Below are 20551 nucleotides of genomic sequence, written 5' to 3' on the forward strand. Positions count from 1 at the left end.
GCGAAGATTGATTTCCCCTGCACCAATAACATAGCCGAGTATGAGGCATGTATCCTCGGCTTGCAGGCGACGATCGACCTCAAAGTCAAGGAGCTTGAAGTGTTTGGAGATTCTATGCTCACAATCTTTCAGATGCTAAAATAGTGGAAGACGAAAGATCCGAAGCTAGTGCCATATCACGAGTACCTCGAAGAGTTGACAGAGAGCTTCAAGGACATTTCATTTACGTACACCCCACGCATGAAGAACCAGTTCACTGATGCACTCGCAACGCTCGCTTCCATGGTGAGCATCACAAAAAAGAATCTCATCGATCCCCTCGAGTTCGAGATTGCTCAGGGCCCTGCCCATTGCGATGTAATCGACGCTGTCGACGGCAAACCGTGGTACGCAAACATCAAGCACTTGCTGCAAACAGGTCAATTCCCAGCATTCACCGATCGTCAGGACCGGAGGACTCTTCGGCGCATTGCAGCAAATTTCTTCCTAAGTGGCGAGACTCTCTACCGCTGTTCATTCGATGCTACACTGCTTCAGTGTGTCGACGAGAATGAGGCACAACGCCTCATGGAAGAAGTGCACGAGGGAAACTGCGGACCTCACATGAACAGGCTCATGCTAGCAAAGAAGCTTATGCGACTCGAGTACTTCTGGTCTACCATGGAGACTGACTGCGTCAAACATGTCTGGCACCGTCACTTGTGTCAAGTCTTTGCGGATCAGATCAAAGCACCACCCAACGAGCTGCATCCAATGGCTGCTCCGTGGCCCTTTTCAATGTGGGGCATGGACGTGATTGGTCCTATCAACCCCAAATCATCCAATGGACACTTGTTCATATTGGTAGCTATCGATTACTTCACCAAATGGATCGGAGCTATCACCCTTGCATCCGTCACAGTAAAGACCATCGTACGCTTCCTCAAACGCGACATTATCGCACGTTACGGGGTCCCTACGACTCTTGTCACAGACAACGCCAAGAACTTGAATAATAAGCTCATTGATGAGCTTTGTGCACAGTTTAAGATCCTACATCGCAACTCCTCTCCGTATCATCCACAAATGAACGGCGCGGTAGAGGCAGCAAACAAGAACATAAAGAAAATCATCGAAAAAATGATGGTGAATTACAAAGACTGGCACGAGATGCTCCCGTTCGCACTCTTGGCGTATCGGACATCTATCCGCTCGTCTACCGGAGCAACCCCGTATTCTTTGGTCTACGGCATGGAAGCAGTTCTTCCAGTCGAAGTGGAGATTCCCTCCATGAGGGTCCTTGCCGAGTCCAAGCTCAAGGAAGCAGAATGGGCGAAACAACGCTACGAACAGCTTAATCTCATTGATGAGAGGCGGCTAACAGCACTTTGCCACGGTCATTGCTATCAGCAAAGAATGGCCCGAGCATTCAACAAGAAAGTTCGTCCCCGCGAGTTCAGCCCCGGCGACCTCGTCTTGCGGAAAGTCTTGCATATCGCCTCAGATTCCCGGGGCAAATTCGCATACAAGTACGATGGTCCCTTCATTGTCAAGGAAGTTTTCGATGGAGGGGCAATCATTCTCAATGACATGGACAGGAACGAGAATGCTCTTCCGGTCAATGCTAATGCTCTTAAGAAATACTATCCTTAATGGTGTTTCTGTCATCCCACAGCGGGTGCTTTGGCAATACACATCGCTTTCTATTTTCTTTGCACATGCAATCCCCAACACTTTTATTTTTGTTAGCTCTTACACTCCCTTCTTCTGCTCGTTCCCTTTCTCAGAACTCTTCCTGAGAGAAAAAAGAATGAATTTCCCGCTAGGTTGAAAACCTCTTTGAGGCGGCCTAGGTAAAAATTAGGGAATGAGGGGCACGGTCTAAACTCCCGCAAAGGGGGGTCGTGGCAAAAGAAGAGTACAAAACAAAATCCTCGCTAGGCTGAAAACCCGAAAAGGGCGGTCTAGGCAAAAGTTAGAGGAACCGAGAGGTGCGATTAGATCCAATACGGGCGATCGTAGCAAAAGGTGAGCTCTAAACGGAAAAATATCCCGCTAGGTCGTCACGCGTCTTGCGACCTACGCAAAAGTTAGGGGCCTTTGGCAGCTCGACCACGAAATGACAGCTACACTCAATGTGAAGCAACAACGAGTAGTGGTTTGGTAGCCTGTAACGCAAGCAAACTCTCTTTGGCTCTCCGGGCACGAGACACCTTTCGACATGGGGTCGAATCGTTGTATCCTTGATCTGGAGGATCCCAAAGATCCCTCCCTTTACCTTAATGCAAATTCCATGGGTCATCCCTGTTCTGCAAAAAGCTTTTCTTTCGAGCTGAAGTTTTTTGGGACACGACCACCCTTCAAACGGTCACGAAATCCAAAATCCCTGGAGCATTGTTACTTGGACTTCTTTGCACATCTTCATTACGGCTATAGCATGCGAATGACGAAAATTATTAGCTTCTCTTTTCCTGTATACAGATATAGGAATATGGGCCCTAGAGGGTGTCTCCCTTTGGTGGATACATGTCTGCCCTACGCAAAGGGCGACAATTTCAATCCGAGGAAGAAGTCTTCAAAACATCGACTGATACATTCAAATACACTGCAACCCAACGACGAGCAACAAAGCATTCTGTCGCAGCATCACTTGCACCGTCGACAAGCACAATGCTCAAATTGAATCACAATGATTCCTTCCACACCTCATTCCATTCCCAAGCATTTGCACTCACATTAGACTTTGCATTAAATTGCGAGTTTACTTTCTTGCTCCGCAAGTTTGCCGAGCCACCTCGCTCGTGCCTCTTGCAACCTTACCGAGTCTGCTAACCCGTGCGAGTTTACTTTCCTGCACCGCAAGTTCGCCGAGCCACCTCGCTCGTGCCTCTTGCAACCTTGTCGGGTCTGCTAACCCGTGCGAGTTTACTTTCCTGCACCGCAAGTTCGCCGAGCCACATCGCTCGTGCCTCTTGCAACCTTGCCGGATCTGCGAACCCGTGCGAGTTTACTTTCCTGCACCGCAAGTTCGCTGAGCCACCTCGCTCGTGCCTCTTGCAACCTTGTCGGGTCTGCCAACCCGTGCGAGTTTACTTTCCTGCATCGCAAGTTCGCTGAGCCACCTCGCTCGTGCCTCTTTCAACCTTGCCGGATCTGCTAACCTGTGTGAGTTTACTTTCCTGCTCCACAAGTTCGCCGAGCCATCTCGCTCGTGCCTCTTGCAACCTTACCGGGTCTGCTAACCCCTGCGAGTTTACTTTATTGCTTCTCAAGTTTGTTGGGTCCTCTCACCTACACGTCTTGCAAAACCTAGGGCAAGCGCCCTATCTTTTGCCTTGCACTTTGCGATTTCCATTAAGCTTTGCACTTTCCATTAAGCTTTGCACTCTTTACTTCAAACTGCGCACTGTTTGCATGTTTCCCTTTTATGTCATTTCCTGTTACTGCATATGCTGTCTTCATACATCTTTTCTCCACTTTATGCAAGAAGTTGTCCAAGCCTTATTTTGTTTCTTCTTTCTTTGCATTAGGTACAATATTCCCCACATATTCAAAGAGAAAGGAAAGGATTATCAAAGGAGATATCAAAGCAAACACACTGACCAAAACAGGGTCCTTCTTTATGTCTTTGGTCGAATCCTCTGTCCGAGCATCCAGCCAAAGAGGGGCAAGCTGTCAGCACCCCATTTTGGTCCATCAAGCAGACAAGGCTCATCGAGAACGTACAATGCTATGACTCGAGTGTGGATACAGTTGAAGGGCTCAACAGAGCTAGAAAATCACTATTCACCTCAAGTTAGCAAAATTGAGCAGATGACATACGCACATGATAGAAGAATGGCCTTGATCATCGGAAGCTAACAGAGTGACCAGAGAGCTCAACAATGTCCAAAATCGGCATTTCCAGAGTTCATTCGAACAGTCCCATTTTCCGATAGTTCGCTCGACTATCGGAAGATGGCTAACATTGGACTCCAAAAATCCACATAAGTGCCAAACAGATGTAAAGTGTCTTCAAAAGCATTTTACAAGTCATCTGCTCTATACAGAACAACTTTATGTATACAGACAACTTTTCAGTGGAAGTCTAAAAATGCCGGTTCCCTGGAGAAAAGTTAATTCCAAATATCAGACGCGGCCATGCCCTACTAGTACACAGAGCTTGAACAATGCTTCAGATTGTCTCTTGGAGGTCACACAGACACTTCAAATGACTTCCGAACGACGAAACAAGCATACCCCTCTTCGGAAGAGCATAGCCGGAGACTGGTCTGATGGAATTACGGCAAACGAAGTTCGTACTGCATCGCCTTGAAAACTCTAGCAGACATTTGCAATTGAGCAAAACATACAGTAAAATCCTTGTCGATTTCCCGAATAACCTTCGAAGAGCAAAAATGGTCATTTTCAGTGGAAATGCACATCCGAAGGTCCTTTTTACGGAAACTTGACGCCGGACACTTACCTGACACAGTGCTAGCCTTCCTAAGGCTCAGCGTGGAATCGTCGGAATAAATCACACAACTCATTTAGACCTCCCAAACAGTGCTTTAGAGGTCTCAGATATACTTCTCAAGTCCTTGGAGGTCCGATCTCTGCAAACAGAGATTACAGTGATCTTCGGAGGGCCTACGCAACTCAGAAAGCATTTTAAGAAATCCAGTTTCGGCCTCCTAGGATATCTCCGGCTCCACGTTTCTGTTACCGGCTTAAGAGTCAATTGTTCACGTTGTCTGACAATTCATGTCAAAATGACCAACGTGAGATGCAGACACAAGATATGCTGTCAGAAGCGGACAACTTCGCTCTGGTCACCTATAATGAGCAAAACCGGCTCTCGAGCCTCATACGGACCCGAGGCATTTTTCCACGAAAAGTGCCAATCTCGGGCTCATTAAATCCGTTTCTCGCGTATATCGACAATTCGACGTTCAATTTGAACGACGAACTTTGAATGCGCGACCAATCGAGACCCGAGCTTTTTCCCGATTTCTCCTCACGGGCCGTGGGACCCACGGCCTGCCCAAGGGCAACCGCCCTTTGCCCCAACAATTTCGGCATCATCCTCTCCCTCTCATGCACTCTAAGCCCAAAATATCCTTAGTTTTTCGAGTCAACACTCAAGCCATCAACTCCATCTCCATTAATGCTTCTTGGCTCTTCCTCATCAAGATGCATGGATGACATTCATCCTCATCTCCATTAGGGCAGCCGACTTTTGCTAATGAGGCCTTTAATGGTGCTTTGTTTTGCTTAATTGCTCATTAGTTTCACATATATATTTCATATTTGTCATTAAGTTAATCACTTATCATACACACATGCTCTCTCTAGTTTTCTCCCTCTAGAAAATACACTCAACTCCCTAGCAACCAGCAGCAAGCAAATCACTCCATGAAAACCGAAAACCAAGCCAAAAATCCTTAGAGTTTAGGTCGGAATCCATAGCGGGTACTATTCCGACTTATATTCAAAATTCCTCAAACTTCATGGACCACATGTTTTGGACCCAAGGATTCCAATTCTGAACTCAGTTTTTCAGTTTGAAGTCATTTGCTCATCATTTTGGGTCGTTTTAGTCGTTTCGGGTGAAACTCGCGCTCTCGGGTGAACAGTAACCCGTCACTAGCGTCATCGAGCACGCCAGCGTCCGTCACCGAGCACGCCAGCGTCCGTCATCGAGCACGCCAGCGTCCGTCACCGAGCACGCTAGCGCTCGTCACCGAGCACGCCAGTGCCCGTTACCAGCGCTCGTCACCAGTGCCCAGTACCCGTCACCGGCGTTCGTCGCCCGTCACTAGCGCCCGTCACCGATCTCGCTAGCGCCCGTCACCGAGCACACCAGCGCCCGTCACCGAGCACGCCAGCGCTCGTCACCAGCGCTAGTTACCAACGCCCAGCATCCGTCACCGTACACGCGCGCGCCTGTCATCAGCGCCCGTCACCAGCGCACCGCCAGTGCCCATCACCAGTGCCACCAACGCCCGTCACCAGCGTCACCAGCGCCCGTCACCGTGCCTGCCAGCGCCTGTCATCGTGTCCGACACTCGTCATCGCACCTGACCGTGCTCGTGCACGTCCACCCTTGCACCCGAATATTTTTTCAAGAGTTCCACCGAGTCACCCGACTCTCGAACACTTCCCCGACTCTTTCCTCGTATTCTAAGTCTAGGTATGATATTCTCGACTTAGAGGAGTTAGGGCTTTTCATATTTTTGCATGGCTATGGAGTAAAACGACGTTTTATGTATGTTTAACTTACAAGACTTAATTTTATGCACTTTCATGTTATGTTATGCATGTTTACTACTTTATAATTTGCTAGCATGTCGGAAAAAGGTTTGGATCGTTGTTCGGAAAACCATCCCGACCCGGAAATGGCAAGCAAGCTCTCGGCCAACTCTCTAGATGAGATAGCCGAGACTTAATTTGCTCTTTCCTAGTTAAGATTGGTCTCCTTAGCCGATCCAAGTTAGTTTCCGAGTTTATTTTATTATTCTCACATGCATGAAGCCGGTGTTATTTTATCCATTCCTTAAATAATATGTTTGTGAATATTTGCATGTTGAATGCGTTATTCGAATCATGGTAACATCGGCTTTTGTTAAAAACGTGTTATTTATCATGATTGTTGCTTGAGAATGCAAGAAATAATTCGAAACGAGATGCAGAAATCTCTTGGAACCCGATTTGGGCCATGAGACCTCTAGGCTTTCTCTAAGGAGAAATGGCCGAGAGTCCCTTGGATTTATATGAGTTGCACGAGGCTTCCTCTCCCCGTTTCGAGTCCGTTCTCGAACTTTGTGTAAATTGCAATTTCAATAACATCACGAATTTCGCATTAGAATTGTTTTTTCCAAACAATATGCACAAATCGTTTTTCATAATTAATGCATTCGGTAATAACTTTAAACATTAATTTCACGAACGGGTTAATCGGGACTCACCTGATTAAACCCACTTCACACTGATAAAGTTTACACGAATCGACTATTAACTGATAGCTCTCTTCGATGAGTTGTCAAATGATGTTAGTGCCCTTTTTAAAACTTATCAATTTCAAAACCTGAAACATGCGGTCCGATGTAGTATGGACGTCAAGAAAGGGTTTCTGTGTCTAAATTTGAGTTTACTTGATTTCAGGTAACTTAGATCAAGATGCAGAAGATCTTCTTTCTAGATCACTTCCGGTTAGATAGAACAGTTCTTTGGCTTTTTCGGGGTTCTTGCACAACCCTGGACGATCCAGGGAATTGGTCGACGCCGGCTACAAGCCGAGGTGGCCCGCACTACAATGTTTCCCCTTTTCTGAAAATAATTTTCAAATAAAGGGCAAAAATCGTCTTTTGACAATTCAGAGATACCCCTAAGGTTAGCATGACAGAAACACTACAATAAGGGATAAGAACGGGCTACCTGTTCAGGTGCAGGTTCATTTGCATAGCCTTTTCCTATCTAGTTGATGAGTTTCTATCACTCTGACGTAGATCGGGTAACTAGAACGATTATTTCTGTCAGAAAACATGCAAAATGCTTATTAACATTTCACTCGACTTAACTAAACACTAGATAATGGTTAGGAGGAATTCTAGATTCCAAATCTAGAGTCAAAATACAAGTTTGGCTAATTCAATGGTAATTCAGTAACACAATACATAACAACTGTAAAAGCAATCCACACACAGGAAACTTGACTACGGACATCCGACATGTCAAGTTCTCCATAAAAACGAAATGCTAAAATATTGGCACGCACTTGTTTGTTTAGGGCAGGATTCGCATGTCAAAATACCCCGGATTAATAAATTTGCTAATTCACGTACATTCGGTGAATATAAACACATTGTCTGTTATTTACCTGTTGCTTGTTATCTTTCCGCACATGTTTGCCATACGGGTCGAGCCTGATCCCTAGACCGAACAATATTAGGGTTCAACGCCCTAATCATCGATTGCAGGGTCCAACGCCCTAAACATCACTCACAGGGTCCAATGCCCTAAACATCACTCACAGGGTCCAACGCCCTAAACATCACACATAGGGTCCAACACCCTATTCATTGAGAACCCACTAAATTACACTTTTCGATTATTTCCTAAACTCACGGTGAGTTTAGCGGAATATTAACCGAAAGTGAACTGAATGGGATTCAATCCTTTGTAATTTGTAATTTATTGTATTTATTATGAGAGTACATTGTAAGGATTTATTTTTACATTGTAAGAATCCCATTCAGTGAGCGAACGGTTCGAGAGTCGAATTAATCGAATCGATTCAACGTTTGCTCATAGGAAAGTAAATCTCAAAGTTCATGGTTTCAGTTCATGCAGGGAGTCAACTGTTATGGTTCGATGAATTGTAACGAAAGATAGTGAACCCATTCCCCGACATGCAGGCTTACTTTTCTCTCGGCTTCTCAATCGACATCGTTTAACTCACCGAATTCACGGTGTCAAAACGTGCAAGTCAAGTGTACCCTAATTCATGCGGTAAATAAAATAACAATGCAAGCCTAGCAAACTAGAGTACCGAAAGGGCGTGCGGGATATAGGCCCGCACGTAATGTGAACCCCCGAATTCAGACTTTCAGGTTTCGAATTGACCAATGCCTTAACAATGACTAGGTGTTCCATACCCCTAGACCCGGGTAACTTATCCGCCCTCGATCTCCGGGTCTTAAAATGATAAGTGGCAACTTCTTCTCACGCGTGTCCGTCACGCGTCCCACGGAAGGTGGACACTCCCAAGCCGCGCGGTTTCAGGTTGCGCGCATGCGGGCCCCGACGAGAGTCCACATTCGGGTCCGTACAAGTAGACAACAACAAATCTACCTATAAATGCACGCAAAACATGATTCATAAGTCTCATAAAAGTGCTTGGAGCATTAGTCAAACCAAAAGGCATAACTAATCATTCATACAAACCTATTTTGTTTTAAAAGCAGTTTTCCATTCATCTCCTTCTTTCATTCTAATATGATGATAACCACTCTTTAAATTAATTTTAGAAAATACACAAGAACCATGTAGCTCATCTAATATATCATCTAAGTGAGGAATAGGATGACGATACTTTACCGTTATGTTGTTGATTGCTCGGCAATCAACGCACATTCTCCATGTACCATCCTTCTTAGGTACAAGTATAACCGGAATGGCGCATGGGCTCATGCTCTCCTTCCCATACCCTTTCTCCAACAACTCACTTACCTGCCGTTGAAGCTCATTTGTCTCCTCAGGATTGCTCCTATAGGCTGGTCGGTTTGGAATTGTCGCACTGGGAACAAAATCAATTTGATGTTCAATCCCTCAGATTGGAGGTTACCCATGTGGTGTTTCCTCAGGAAAGACATCTTCATACTCCTGTAAAACAGAAACAACAAAACTAGGCAGAACGATGTCAGGTTCGTTAGTGTTGAAAAATGCCTCATTGTACAAAAGTACAATAATCGGCTGATTTGAAAACATTGCTCGTTTAATTTCACTCATTTTTGCATAGAAATTCTTTTGTTTTTTCTCTGATTTTCTCTCAATAGCCGAATTTTTATTTTCTTTTTCTCTCTCATTTTTCTCGGCCTTTCTCTGATTTTCACTCCTTTTCTTATGTTCACTCTCTTTCTCTTGATCACTCTCGTTTTGCAATCTCACTTGATCCTCATATACTTGCTGCGGTGTCAATGATACAAGAGTGATCGATCGTTGATTAAGTACAAATTAATATTTGTTCGTAAAGCTGTCATGCTTCACATGCCTATCAAACTGCCATGGACGCCCTAGCAACAAGTGTTCTGCTTGCATCGGTACTACATCACACAACACTTCATCTTCGTATTTACCAATTCAAAATGCAACTAACACCTGCTTGTTCACCCTTATCTCACCACTATCATTCAACCATTGCAGCTTGTACGGCCTAGGGTGCTTCAACATGGGCAGTCCCAATTTTTTCACCATTGTTGTGCTTGCGACATTAGTACAACTACCACCATCAGTAATCACACTGCATACCTTGTCTTTAACGTAGCACTGGGTGTGAAAGATGTTCTCCCGCTGCACTTCCTCAATTCCTTTCGTTTGCAAGTTCAATGCTCTCCTTGCCACCAATGTCAATGCATCAAGGGTTAAATATTTCGTGGCACCTTCGGCAATACTCTTAGCACTGCTGTGAGACATGATTGTTGTAAAACAAAGTTAGAAGGAAAGAACCTCACAATTCTCTTCTTTACGTGTTTACTCTCAAGAATGTGAATTACTCTACACTCGTGTTTTCACTCAAACAAACATGGCTTTTAACCCTCAAATGTTCTCACCACTCTTGCCTTTTTTCACTCAATAATTCTCTTTCAGTTCTTTTAAAACTAAAGCAACAATTCTCCAAAATTTTCAGCAGCAATTCACCAAGAACTTATCAAGGAAAATTAATGGTCGAAGGAAATTTAAGGAAGAAAGGAAACAAAAGAGAAGACAACTACTATGAAGGATTAAATATATCATAATGTTATATGTAATTTTGGGAACAGAATCAATGTAGATCACAAAAAAAGGGAAATAACAACTTTAGAATGGTCTGATGCAAAGAATTTGGATCAAATTGACTACAACAGCTTCTTTCTTTTCTTTCGTTCTTTCGTTTTTTTTCAGCTCTTTTTTTTGCCCTTTTTTTGGCCAATTTTTTTTTTTACTAATAACAATCCAAAAAGAACAAACTTGCCGAAATGAAGCTCAGCAAATTGAAACGAAAACTTGAATTGGAGCCTGATGCTCTGATACCAAATGATGCGATTCCCGCCAAGAATGAAGAGACCCGACAACTAAAGGAACCCAAGATCGTTCCACGATCAGATTTAATTGACGAACCCTCAACCCGTTGTTTACAACATAAACAAGAACCTTGGCATAACTGACTTCAACCCGTTGTTTATTGCGAAACAAGAACCTCGGTATATAGGAAGACGCCACAAACGGTGATGGAACGCCGTTTGATAAGTCAATGATGAACGCCACAGAAACTTCCGATAAGTTCGAATTAGTTCTTCAAGAACCAAAGAGAATACTCTCATAATTTTCTGAATGTTCCTTTTTTTTATTAAAAATTCACAAAGATGAGTATATATAGACATAAACTAATTCTAATATGGCCATATCTCCTCCTACATACAAGGAAAATAAAACCTAAAATGTTGATAGAGATATGACATAATCTATAAAGATATGAAATCTAAATATCCCAAGAATATCTCCATGATATTTAAACTTTAAACAAATCTGATGATATCTTCTCTTGATAATCAAATATTCTAGAAGTTTCCTCAAACACTTGATGAATTTAGCCTTTCCCGAAATCTTCTATAACTTGAATCATGTTGATGGATTTTTGTGGATCACGTGATTCATGTCCAATGGGCCTCCACGAATTTGTTTGAGCCCAAACCTCTTGAATCAGGCCGTTGAGTTCATCTTTAAACTTCTTTGCTCGTGCTCGCGTAATCGGTCCAATTGGAACTTGAACTGGATCCCTTGAAGTCGTGCTACGATTTGCATCACTTCTTTGTTGTCTCTTATATATATATATATATATATATGTATGTATGTATATATCTGTGTGTGTCTGTGTGTGAACTGAATGGAGCATTGTATTTCTATGGTATGAGTACCAGGCCCTTTCAGAAACGACAGAGAATTGAGATGGCATCTTCGTAGGATCCGGGGAATGTTTCTTCTCATGAGGAGTATATCCCGGAAGGGGAGGGTGCTGATGAAACTCGACGTGAGGGTCCTCGCACAATAAGGACAAGGTCATCATGTCTTATTTCTCAAGAGGGGCCTGTGCTGGCGTCATCTGCACCTACACTCGGAAGCTGGGGCTCAGATTGATGTTCCATCAAAGGAGGTCTCTCCTGGTGGAGGATACCAGCACTTCTCTCTTACTGCAGGGCTTTGAGTGGCATTACGAGGATTCTGATGTGGCCGAGCAGTTACTTGGGTTCACTACCCTCCCTAGTGATTTTGCAGGAATCTGAAAGACCGGCTGGCGAGATCTTGCCGAGATCATGCGATCTCAATTAGCATGGGTAAATCTGTAGCGGTTCGATTCATTTGTTTTTATTTCATTATTGCTTGGGAAGCTAGTTTCTTCCTCTAATGCATGGTTCAGATTTGATATATATACATGTATAGTTTTTTCTTTCATTTTTGTTTATTAATTATTATTATTTTTGTTATGGATGATGCTTTGTGCCCAAGGCTTTTCACTTCCTTTGTCGAAGGTGGTGACGTTATTGCGGATTGGGAAGGGGAATATAGGAGATTAGACTCTGTGCAGCATCATCTTGAAGATTTGTTTGCCTTGGCTCATGGTCATATTGCTTCCTTCGAGGAGGCTCTATCTTTTGAATGTGAGTCCCATGCAATTGCAGAGGCTAGAATGAGGCAAATCGAGCAGGAATTGTCACTTGCTCAGGATGCCGTAATCACACTTCAAACTCAGGTGGATGTGTCGGAGAGGCATGTTGATGATCTCGTGAGACACCTCATGGAAATACAAACAAAACATAAAGAGGAGGTTGTTGCAGCTCGAGCTACTTCTGTGACAGAGCTTCTATATTCTAGACCGTTTATTAATGCTATCGAGGTTACTGCGACGGGTCATGGCTCCTGTTACATGCAGCTTTTTCGTGATGATTTGAGGGTCACTAACACCTCTGTCATTCCTGAGAGCATTAGGTCGTTTACCCCTTTGCTGATGGTAGGGCGTTCCCGTGTCCCAATGCTTTCCCTTCCTCCCCCCGGGCCATCTTCGGGAGTGCCCGCCACCGAGGAACGAGGCTCGAGTTCGACTGGTGCTCCTTGAACTTACTGTGAATATACATATGGATATAATCTGATAAAGAAGAATGCTGGGTGTGCTGTTTTTGTTGGAAAAGATAGACTCGTAGAAGATAGACTTGTACAAGATAGTTTGACCATCATTTCTTTGGGATGGAAGGGATAGCGCTTCATCTGATATAACTTAGTCATGAGTTAGATGCCGAAAAAATGAAGGTTGATTTTGGGATGGATATTGCAAAAGGCTTACGGAAACGCTATGATGAATATAATGTTGATGAGTATAATGTTTGTTTACATAAATGTCTGGTTGTTAATATTTCACTTTGTTTCTAAGATGGTGGCATGGGAGCATTTTTTGTATAAAAGTTAAAATTTATACATATACATGCGTGTATAAATATAGATATATGCCTCTTTGCCTATTTAATATTCTGCTCGTCCATATTTATTTTATATATATACTTGTATATATATAAACCTAGTATTATTTACTTTATATGCATGCATGTATATATATGAACCTGGTATACATGTCTTTTTGCTCATCTAATACTTATGCTGGTCCTACGATATTCAAAGATCACGTTACCTGTGATTGAGCGTTTTGACTAGCGTCTTGGCGTTCATAAGGTCAGATTCTTTGAAATTCCAATGTTTGAGATCAACGAGGGTTGTCGTGGTGCTCATATGGCGATCGTACAACTTTTTAGAAATGCCTACGCTCAAGAGCGAGGGTTGTCATGGTGCTCGTATAGCGATTCTACGACTTTTAGAAATCCTGACACTTAAGATCAAAGAGTGTCTTGGTTCTCGTATGGCGATCCTACGACTTTTTAGGAATCTCGACACTTAGGAGCAAGGGTGTTGTGGTGCTCGTATGGGGATCCTACAACTTTTTAGGATTCCCGACGCTTAAGAGCGAGGGGTGTTGGAGGTAGGGGCGGAGCTAATATATTGGCGGAGGGGCAATTACCCTCTCTAAACTTTGAATTTTTTAAAATTTTACCTCAAAAGTATATTTATTTATGAGTTTTTGTATGTAAAATTAATATTTTGTCCCAGCTGGATGAAAATTCTGACTCCGCCCTGATCGGAGGCTTATAAGTTAAATACATACATACGAGCAATTTAAATATATTTATATATATAATTAGAAGTATTATTACTGTTGCTTTTCATCATACAAACCATCATTTTTAAGGGCCATGGTCGATTCTGGTCCAAAAGAAAATACTGGCCATATTTCGTAGGAGTTTACGGCTATATATGTATACGTCGCGTGTATATATATATCTGCCTCCCTTTTTTTTTGTTCCTTTTGGTTTTCAAGGTGAAAATGTTTTGAAGCCATGAACTGGGACTGGGATCTCTGGGGTCCCCTAACTTATCAAGGTTTTTCGAGTCCCCGATTTTGGTCTTGCAGTATTTCATCGTTTTACTATTGATGACTGATCATGAGAATCGTTTAACTTAATGAGAGGTCGTTTGTGTCGAAATGATTGCTCTGCAGTTGAACCAGAGTGCACGAACCAATTTTACTTCTATGCTGGTGTCGGGGTTGGTGAGTGTTTGATCATTGCCTTTCTTTTAGATACTTTTGTCACTTTGTGCGGTCTTATGCTTTTTACTTGACTTTATTGTCTCAGATCTGATAGAAGAGAATGTACATAATGAGATATCGTGTGTGCAAGTGCTGAGGATTTTGATAGCTAAGGCTGATGCTGAAATCGACGAGCTGGAGGAGAGTCTCGTGTCTCTTCAGTGTGAACTTGCCGGGAAGGAACATGAAGAGTGGTGTGATGTTTGTTGTGATGCTTTAAAAGAGAAGATCGACTGTGTCGACAAATATTTGAGGAGCTTAAAGCGCAATACCGGGGTTTGTGCAAGTGATCCTTTAAGTACGCGCAGAGAACCTGCTGAGAGAACACATGAAATATTGAAATGTTTGCTAACTGATTACCTCGGAAAAAATCATGAGGTTTGATGATTGCTGAAAGCTTTTCTTTGCACTTACGATAGCCTCAGAGTTTGCATTTCCTGATGCACCTCTATTGTGTGCCTTGCTTTCATTTTGGCCAAACTTGTTCTCCATAGTCGTTTGCACCTGATGCTTTGCCACCTCAGTGAGAGGCCTATGTGCATACAACGCCACGAAGATTAAGGCCATCATGGGTAGGTCGATATTAACTGCAATTAAGGCAATATCATCCACGCACCACCTGAAAATCGGGATTCTCCACGAATAAGGGTGAAGGTGAAGTTTGCGGGGACCAATGACACCTCGAAGGTGTTATGTTACCTCGTTGAAAAAACAGGTGTCGCGACAACACTCCTTCATGGTAGAAACCACAGACCTCCGTGACGAAACATCCAGGCCGTCATCTGTGGATGGAAGAGAGAAGCCTTGATGAAGCAGGAGGGACCGTCAAGATAGGTTCCCAACTTGTCGCACCCATGAAGGAGGCATTGATAAAATTGTTAAGATCCAATATGGACCTCTTCATGTGGCACCCCTCCGACATTCCCAGCGTCGATCTTTCAGTCATCAGTCACAGACTCAATATCAATATGGGCGCTAAACCAGTAGTGCAAAGGAAGCGAGCTATGGGAGAAGAGCAAAGAAAAGTTGTCAAGGAAGTGGTTGACATGTTACTTGGCGCTGGCTTTATTTGGGAAGTTCGATTCCAAAGGTGAGTGGCAAATGTTGTGCTCGTAAAAAGAACAACAAGAAGTGGTGAATGTACGTGGATTTCACAAATCTAAATAAAGCATGCCCGAAGGATTCCTAATCATTGCCTCGTATCGACCAATTGGTCGATGCCGCTGCTGGAAACGAGCTCCTTAGCTTCATGGACGCATATCGGGATATTATCAGATCCGAATGCATCCTGATGATGAAGAGGACACCACCTTCTTTTCTGACCAACACATTTTCTGCTATTGGAAGCTCTTTAGGCCAAAGAATGCAGAAGCAGCATACCAACATCTAGTCAATAAGATTTTTTCCAACCAACTTGGTCGAAATATGGAGGCACATGTTGATGACATGATAGTGAAATCGCACCAGGCATGCAACCACCTACAAGATCTCACAGAAACCTTCGGCACAATTCGGCACTATCAGCACCCTGTTTTGGTCCACGGTTCGTGGAGAGGATATTAACAGCACGCATGACTATAACTCCCGGGGCTTTAACAAAAGATAAGCAGACAAACCGTCGAGTTACTATTCATAACCGGGTTAACAGGGTCACATAGACGATCCCGGGGCACGACGCCAAAGAGGACCTCAGGGATTCCCTACAGATCACAGAGAGCAGCCGAAGGGTTTAGACAGCGCTTGATCTTGGGCAGACACAAACCGACCCATGCGTGGGGCCATCAGAAGGTATCCAATATGGGGCTCTAAAAATCTTTCACGATAAACCAACGAAAAACACCTCTGAGCACATTTTGAAAATCATTTGCTTAAGCCGGGGGCCGCCCGAGTAATCACAGACGACTTCCAACGAGGCTCCCTGGGGCACTAAGTCGTTAGGCGAATTGAGGGCGCTCGAGGTCAAGTCCAGCCAAGTCTAGGGGTTCTCAGGATCACGAGGATCACTTCAGACTGTTCTCCGGAAATCATTCAGGTCTCCCGAGTGCTTCCTGAGTCAGAAAAATGGCCCCTTTATAACGAGAATATTGAATCGAAGACCTCTCTGGCTAAATGTTAACGCCTGAGGACAGCACTAGCCAGTCTCAGTGATCCCAAGGGCTAGAGAGATTATCTAAGATCGGACTGCACAAATCATTTAGGTCTCCCGAGTAAAACAAATGGCCCATCTTAATGGGAATCTTGAATAGGAGACCTTTTCGGCTAAATGTTGACGCCCGAGGACAACACCGACCAATCCCAGTGATCCTAAGGGCCTGGGAGATTATCTCATATCAGACTGCACAAGTCATTAGGTCTCTCGAGTGCCTAGAGGGTCAGAAAAAGATCCTTTGTCAACGGGATTCGAGAATTGAAGACCTCTTTGGCTAAATGTTAACACTCGAGGTCTAGCCAATCCAATCCCGGTGATCTCAAGGGTCAGCGAGATTTTCTCAGTTCAAACTGTACAAATCGTTCAGGTTTTCCAAGTGGCTCCGAAAGGGTCTCGAGCGTCCCCCGTCAAAGCTCCTGGATTCGTTTTTGAAAAACGAAGAATACAGTGATCTCCGGCCATCTCAAAACACTCAGGAAAAAAAAATAGAAAAATTCGGCTGTAGATTCTTAAAACGTCTCCGATTCCCCGTTTGTGGCGGAGGCCATGGAGTCAACTAGCTCACTGGTGCTTCTTGCAAATCTATCGGGTCTGCTCGATCGTGCATCCTTTCTTTTACGCTTCTCAAGTTCGCCGAGTCCGCTCACTCGTGCTTCTTTCAAACTGCGGGCCTGCTCGCCCGTGCATCCTTTCTTTTACGCTTCGCAAGTTCGCCGAGTCCGCTCACTAGTGCTTCTTTCAAATCAAAGGGACCTGCTCACCCGTGCATCCTTTCTTTTACCCTTCGCAAGTTGGCCGAGTCTGCTCACTCGTGCTTCTTACAAATCTGTTGGGCCGGCTCGCCCGTGCATCCTTTCTTTTACGATTCGCAAGTTAGCCGAGTCCGTTCACTGGTGCTTCTTGCAAATCTGCTGGTCCTGCTCGGCCGTGTGTCAGCACCCCATTTTGGCCCATCGGCTTCCTACAAGAAAATCCCGATCAAAGCCCGAGTTACTATTCATCATCCGGCAATCGGAGGTGAACGTGCGGTCACGGAGTCATGAATGACAAGAGAAGAGCTGGGTCCACTAGAAAAGCAGAGGAGAGCGGTCAGAAGAACAGACAAGACAAGGAACCCCGAAAACAGCGGAGCCGGCACTGTGACACTATTCATCATCGAATCACTGAAACACCGAAAGGTGCCTAATATGGGACTCTAAAAATCCCTCTCAGTGCCAAAGTGACCAACGACACGTTCGGACGCATTTCGGGGGCATACCACTTAAGCTGGGACACCTCCGATCTCTCACGGACGCCTATTCTAACAAGGCTCCCGAGGTCCGCTCCACTGACAAGTAAACGGCACCCCAAAAACAGGCCTACAGGCATCCAGGGACCACCGGGGTCGTGAAACAAGTCTCAGACGACCTTTCGGAATTCTACGGGGCTCCTCGAATGACGTTCCAGTGGTAGCCAATGCCTCCCGGTGAATCTTCGGGGTACATTCACGGAAAATAGAGATCGCAACGATTCCCGAACACCTCGAGACATTCAGCGAGCACTGAGAAAACCCCGGTCGCAAGTCCCTAGGTCTTCTCGGGCCAACGGTCTTCGGCCGGGGACGACGAGCCAACGATCTCCCACGAGGCAAAAGGGTCGCCAAGACGAATATTAAGATACACAAAGAGCAATCGAGGACCGGGGGCATTCAACTCCACTCCGAATGTCCGAACAGGGCAAAACCGACTCTCGAAGTGCCGAGTCACCCGAACGTTCGTTCACATGACATATGGCGACATTAGGCTCATTCAAATCCTCTTCGTTCAAGCATTCCAAATCTATAAATTAATTGGGCATCGGAGATCGGACGCGCGTTCAATCGAGTCTCCAACCTACGCCGCTTTCAAGCGGCTACCGAGCGCAAAGGGATGTCGGCTTTACGTTTATGTTCCCTTTTCTTCCATGCGTTGTATTTTGTAAAATTATGGAACTCGAATCTGATCAATGTAATGACATTAGCGTTTCGAAAACTCATGCATCTTATACATCTCGTTATCTTATTTATTCCGCACTTGTCATTCAGAATATCGCTGGGCCCTTACATACTTTTGGAATTCCAGGTGATCACAACTGGCGTCGCACCGTTATCCGACTCGTCAAAGTCTTAGAATGACGGAAGAAGATCGAGTTGACATCTCCGAGGAAGTCAACCCACCGGCTCCGACTCTTTCTCAACCACCTCTAACACACGCTCCGCCGCCTCTGACCCCTGCGGGCATACTCCCGGCATACTCAGGCGCCCCTCCGGCATATCTCCCGCCCTTGACGTCTTCAAGAGCGCTCCATGCACAGACCTCACAGACGCCCTCTGCCTCCGAGGACCAAGCCCGCATCGCCGCACTCGAAGGCACGGTCAATCAATTGGCCACAAGCATGGCCGCCAACATGGCGGAGCTGTTTGCCCTACTCAAGGGATCTAACCGAGCCTCTTCGAGCTCCACGCCTCCACCAGGACCGCTGCCGACGGCCGATCCAACCCCGTGGGCTCCACCAACCCAAGCCCCAGAGAACATTGAGGCTCCCGCACTGCCAACGCTGCACGCATCCACGGTCCACCCCTTCACCGGCCAATTTCCACCGCCGTCGGCCCCCACGGCCATCCCTCTTCCACCGGCGACCTTCCTATCCTCGGAGCACGTCCTGTCCGCGCCTCCGCTCGTTTCCATACCGGCCCTAGCTATGGCCTACACAGTACCTCCGCCGATAGTTTTCTCGGCGTCCAGTGCACCTGCTCCGACTCATCTTCAAGCCACGGAGCTTCCTCCCTATCCGTCTCTACAGCTCACGCAGGCCTCTCCTACTAGGCACCGCCCCCTATAAACACCACCTTCCACAAACCGGGCACGCCGACCCATGCGACCCAATTCGCCTCACCGACGCACTTCTTCCCTGAGGCCGACGTTGAATAGGAGCGTAGATTGAAGCGAATGGAAGAAACGATACGGGCCCTACAATCAGGTGATGCTCGTCCCGACGCACGCTATGGCGACTGCAGCCTATTCCCGAGTATGCGGCTGCCCCCGAAGTTCAAGGTCCGGGAGTTCAAGACTTATGAGGGCACGATGGATCCACGCCACCACCTCCGCCACTACCGAGGGAAGATGTTGCAGTATTGGGAATACGAGGAGTTTGTCATCCACTCCTTCCAGGATAGCCTGTCAGGATCGGCCCTCGATTGGTTCATGTCGCTGAAGGCCGAGGACATCCCGACGTGGGAGGACCTCTCCCTGAAGTTCACCGACCAATACCGATATTGTGCGGAAACACCTCCCACCCTTCTGGAGCTGAGCACGAAAGAAATGGCACGGGGCCAAAGGTTCGAGGAATACGCTACCAAGTGGCGTGCCCAAGGGGCGAAGCACATCCATCCAATCAGTGAAGAGCAACAGATCCAGTTGTTTCACTCCACACTGAGGGGAGTGTACTATTCACACCTGTTGGCGCACACTTCATCGTTCTTCGACCTCATCGAGGCCGAGAAAAAGCTGGATTTAGGGATCAAGCTCGGAAGGATGGAGGACCCCGCCAGCAAAGGGGAGGAGTCATCAAAGAAGGCCCCCATGGCGCCGTCGCCTTCCGGCGGGAGGAGAGCGAAGGAAGTTTCGGTAAACGCCGTCAATACGGCACATCAGGCGCCCCAACAATATTCGGTGAATCTCACGACCACACCGACCACCGCTCCTACCTACTTTCCTCCGTCTCCACAGCACCAACCTCAGTCGATCTACTATTCAGCCCCACCGGTCCCGCCGACGACGACCTCACAACCATACGACCACTTTGCACCCGCCTCCACTCAGCCCTCTCAACCCAGACCCCCGGTGTCGAGAGCTCCTCCACCGGCGCAACAGAACCCTACTTCGCATGGTCAACAGGCCGGCGGCACGCAAAGCCTACCCCGCAAACAATACTCACCGTTGCCCGCTCCTCTCTCTCACATATATCGGCAACTCTTG

General features: G+C 45.8%; 1 protein-coding gene across 1 annotated transcript; it reads left to right on the forward strand.

Annotated features, from left to right (window-relative positions):
- Window positions 1-18704: 18704 nt before the first annotated feature.
- LOC116200473 (leucine-rich repeat extensin-like protein 5) lies at window positions 18705-19415 on the forward strand. Its single transcript, XM_031531322.1, has one exon. The coding sequence runs from the start codon at window positions 18705-18707 to the stop codon at window positions 19413-19415; it is 711 nt and encodes a 236-aa protein (XP_031387182.1).
- Window positions 19416-20551: the final 1136 nt, after the last annotated feature.

The sequence above is a fragment of the Punica granatum genome, chromosome 3 (genome assembly GCF_007655135.1).
Source record: "Punica granatum isolate Tunisia-2019 chromosome 3, ASM765513v2, whole genome shotgun sequence".
Taxonomy (NCBI): Eukaryota; Viridiplantae; Streptophyta; class Magnoliopsida; order Myrtales; family Lythraceae; genus Punica; species Punica granatum.

Coding starts and splice junctions, on each gene's coding strand:
- LOC116200473 (XM_031531322.1), top strand. CDS start 18,705: ATGACGGAAGAAGATCGAGTTGACATCTCCGAGGAAGTCAACCCACCG.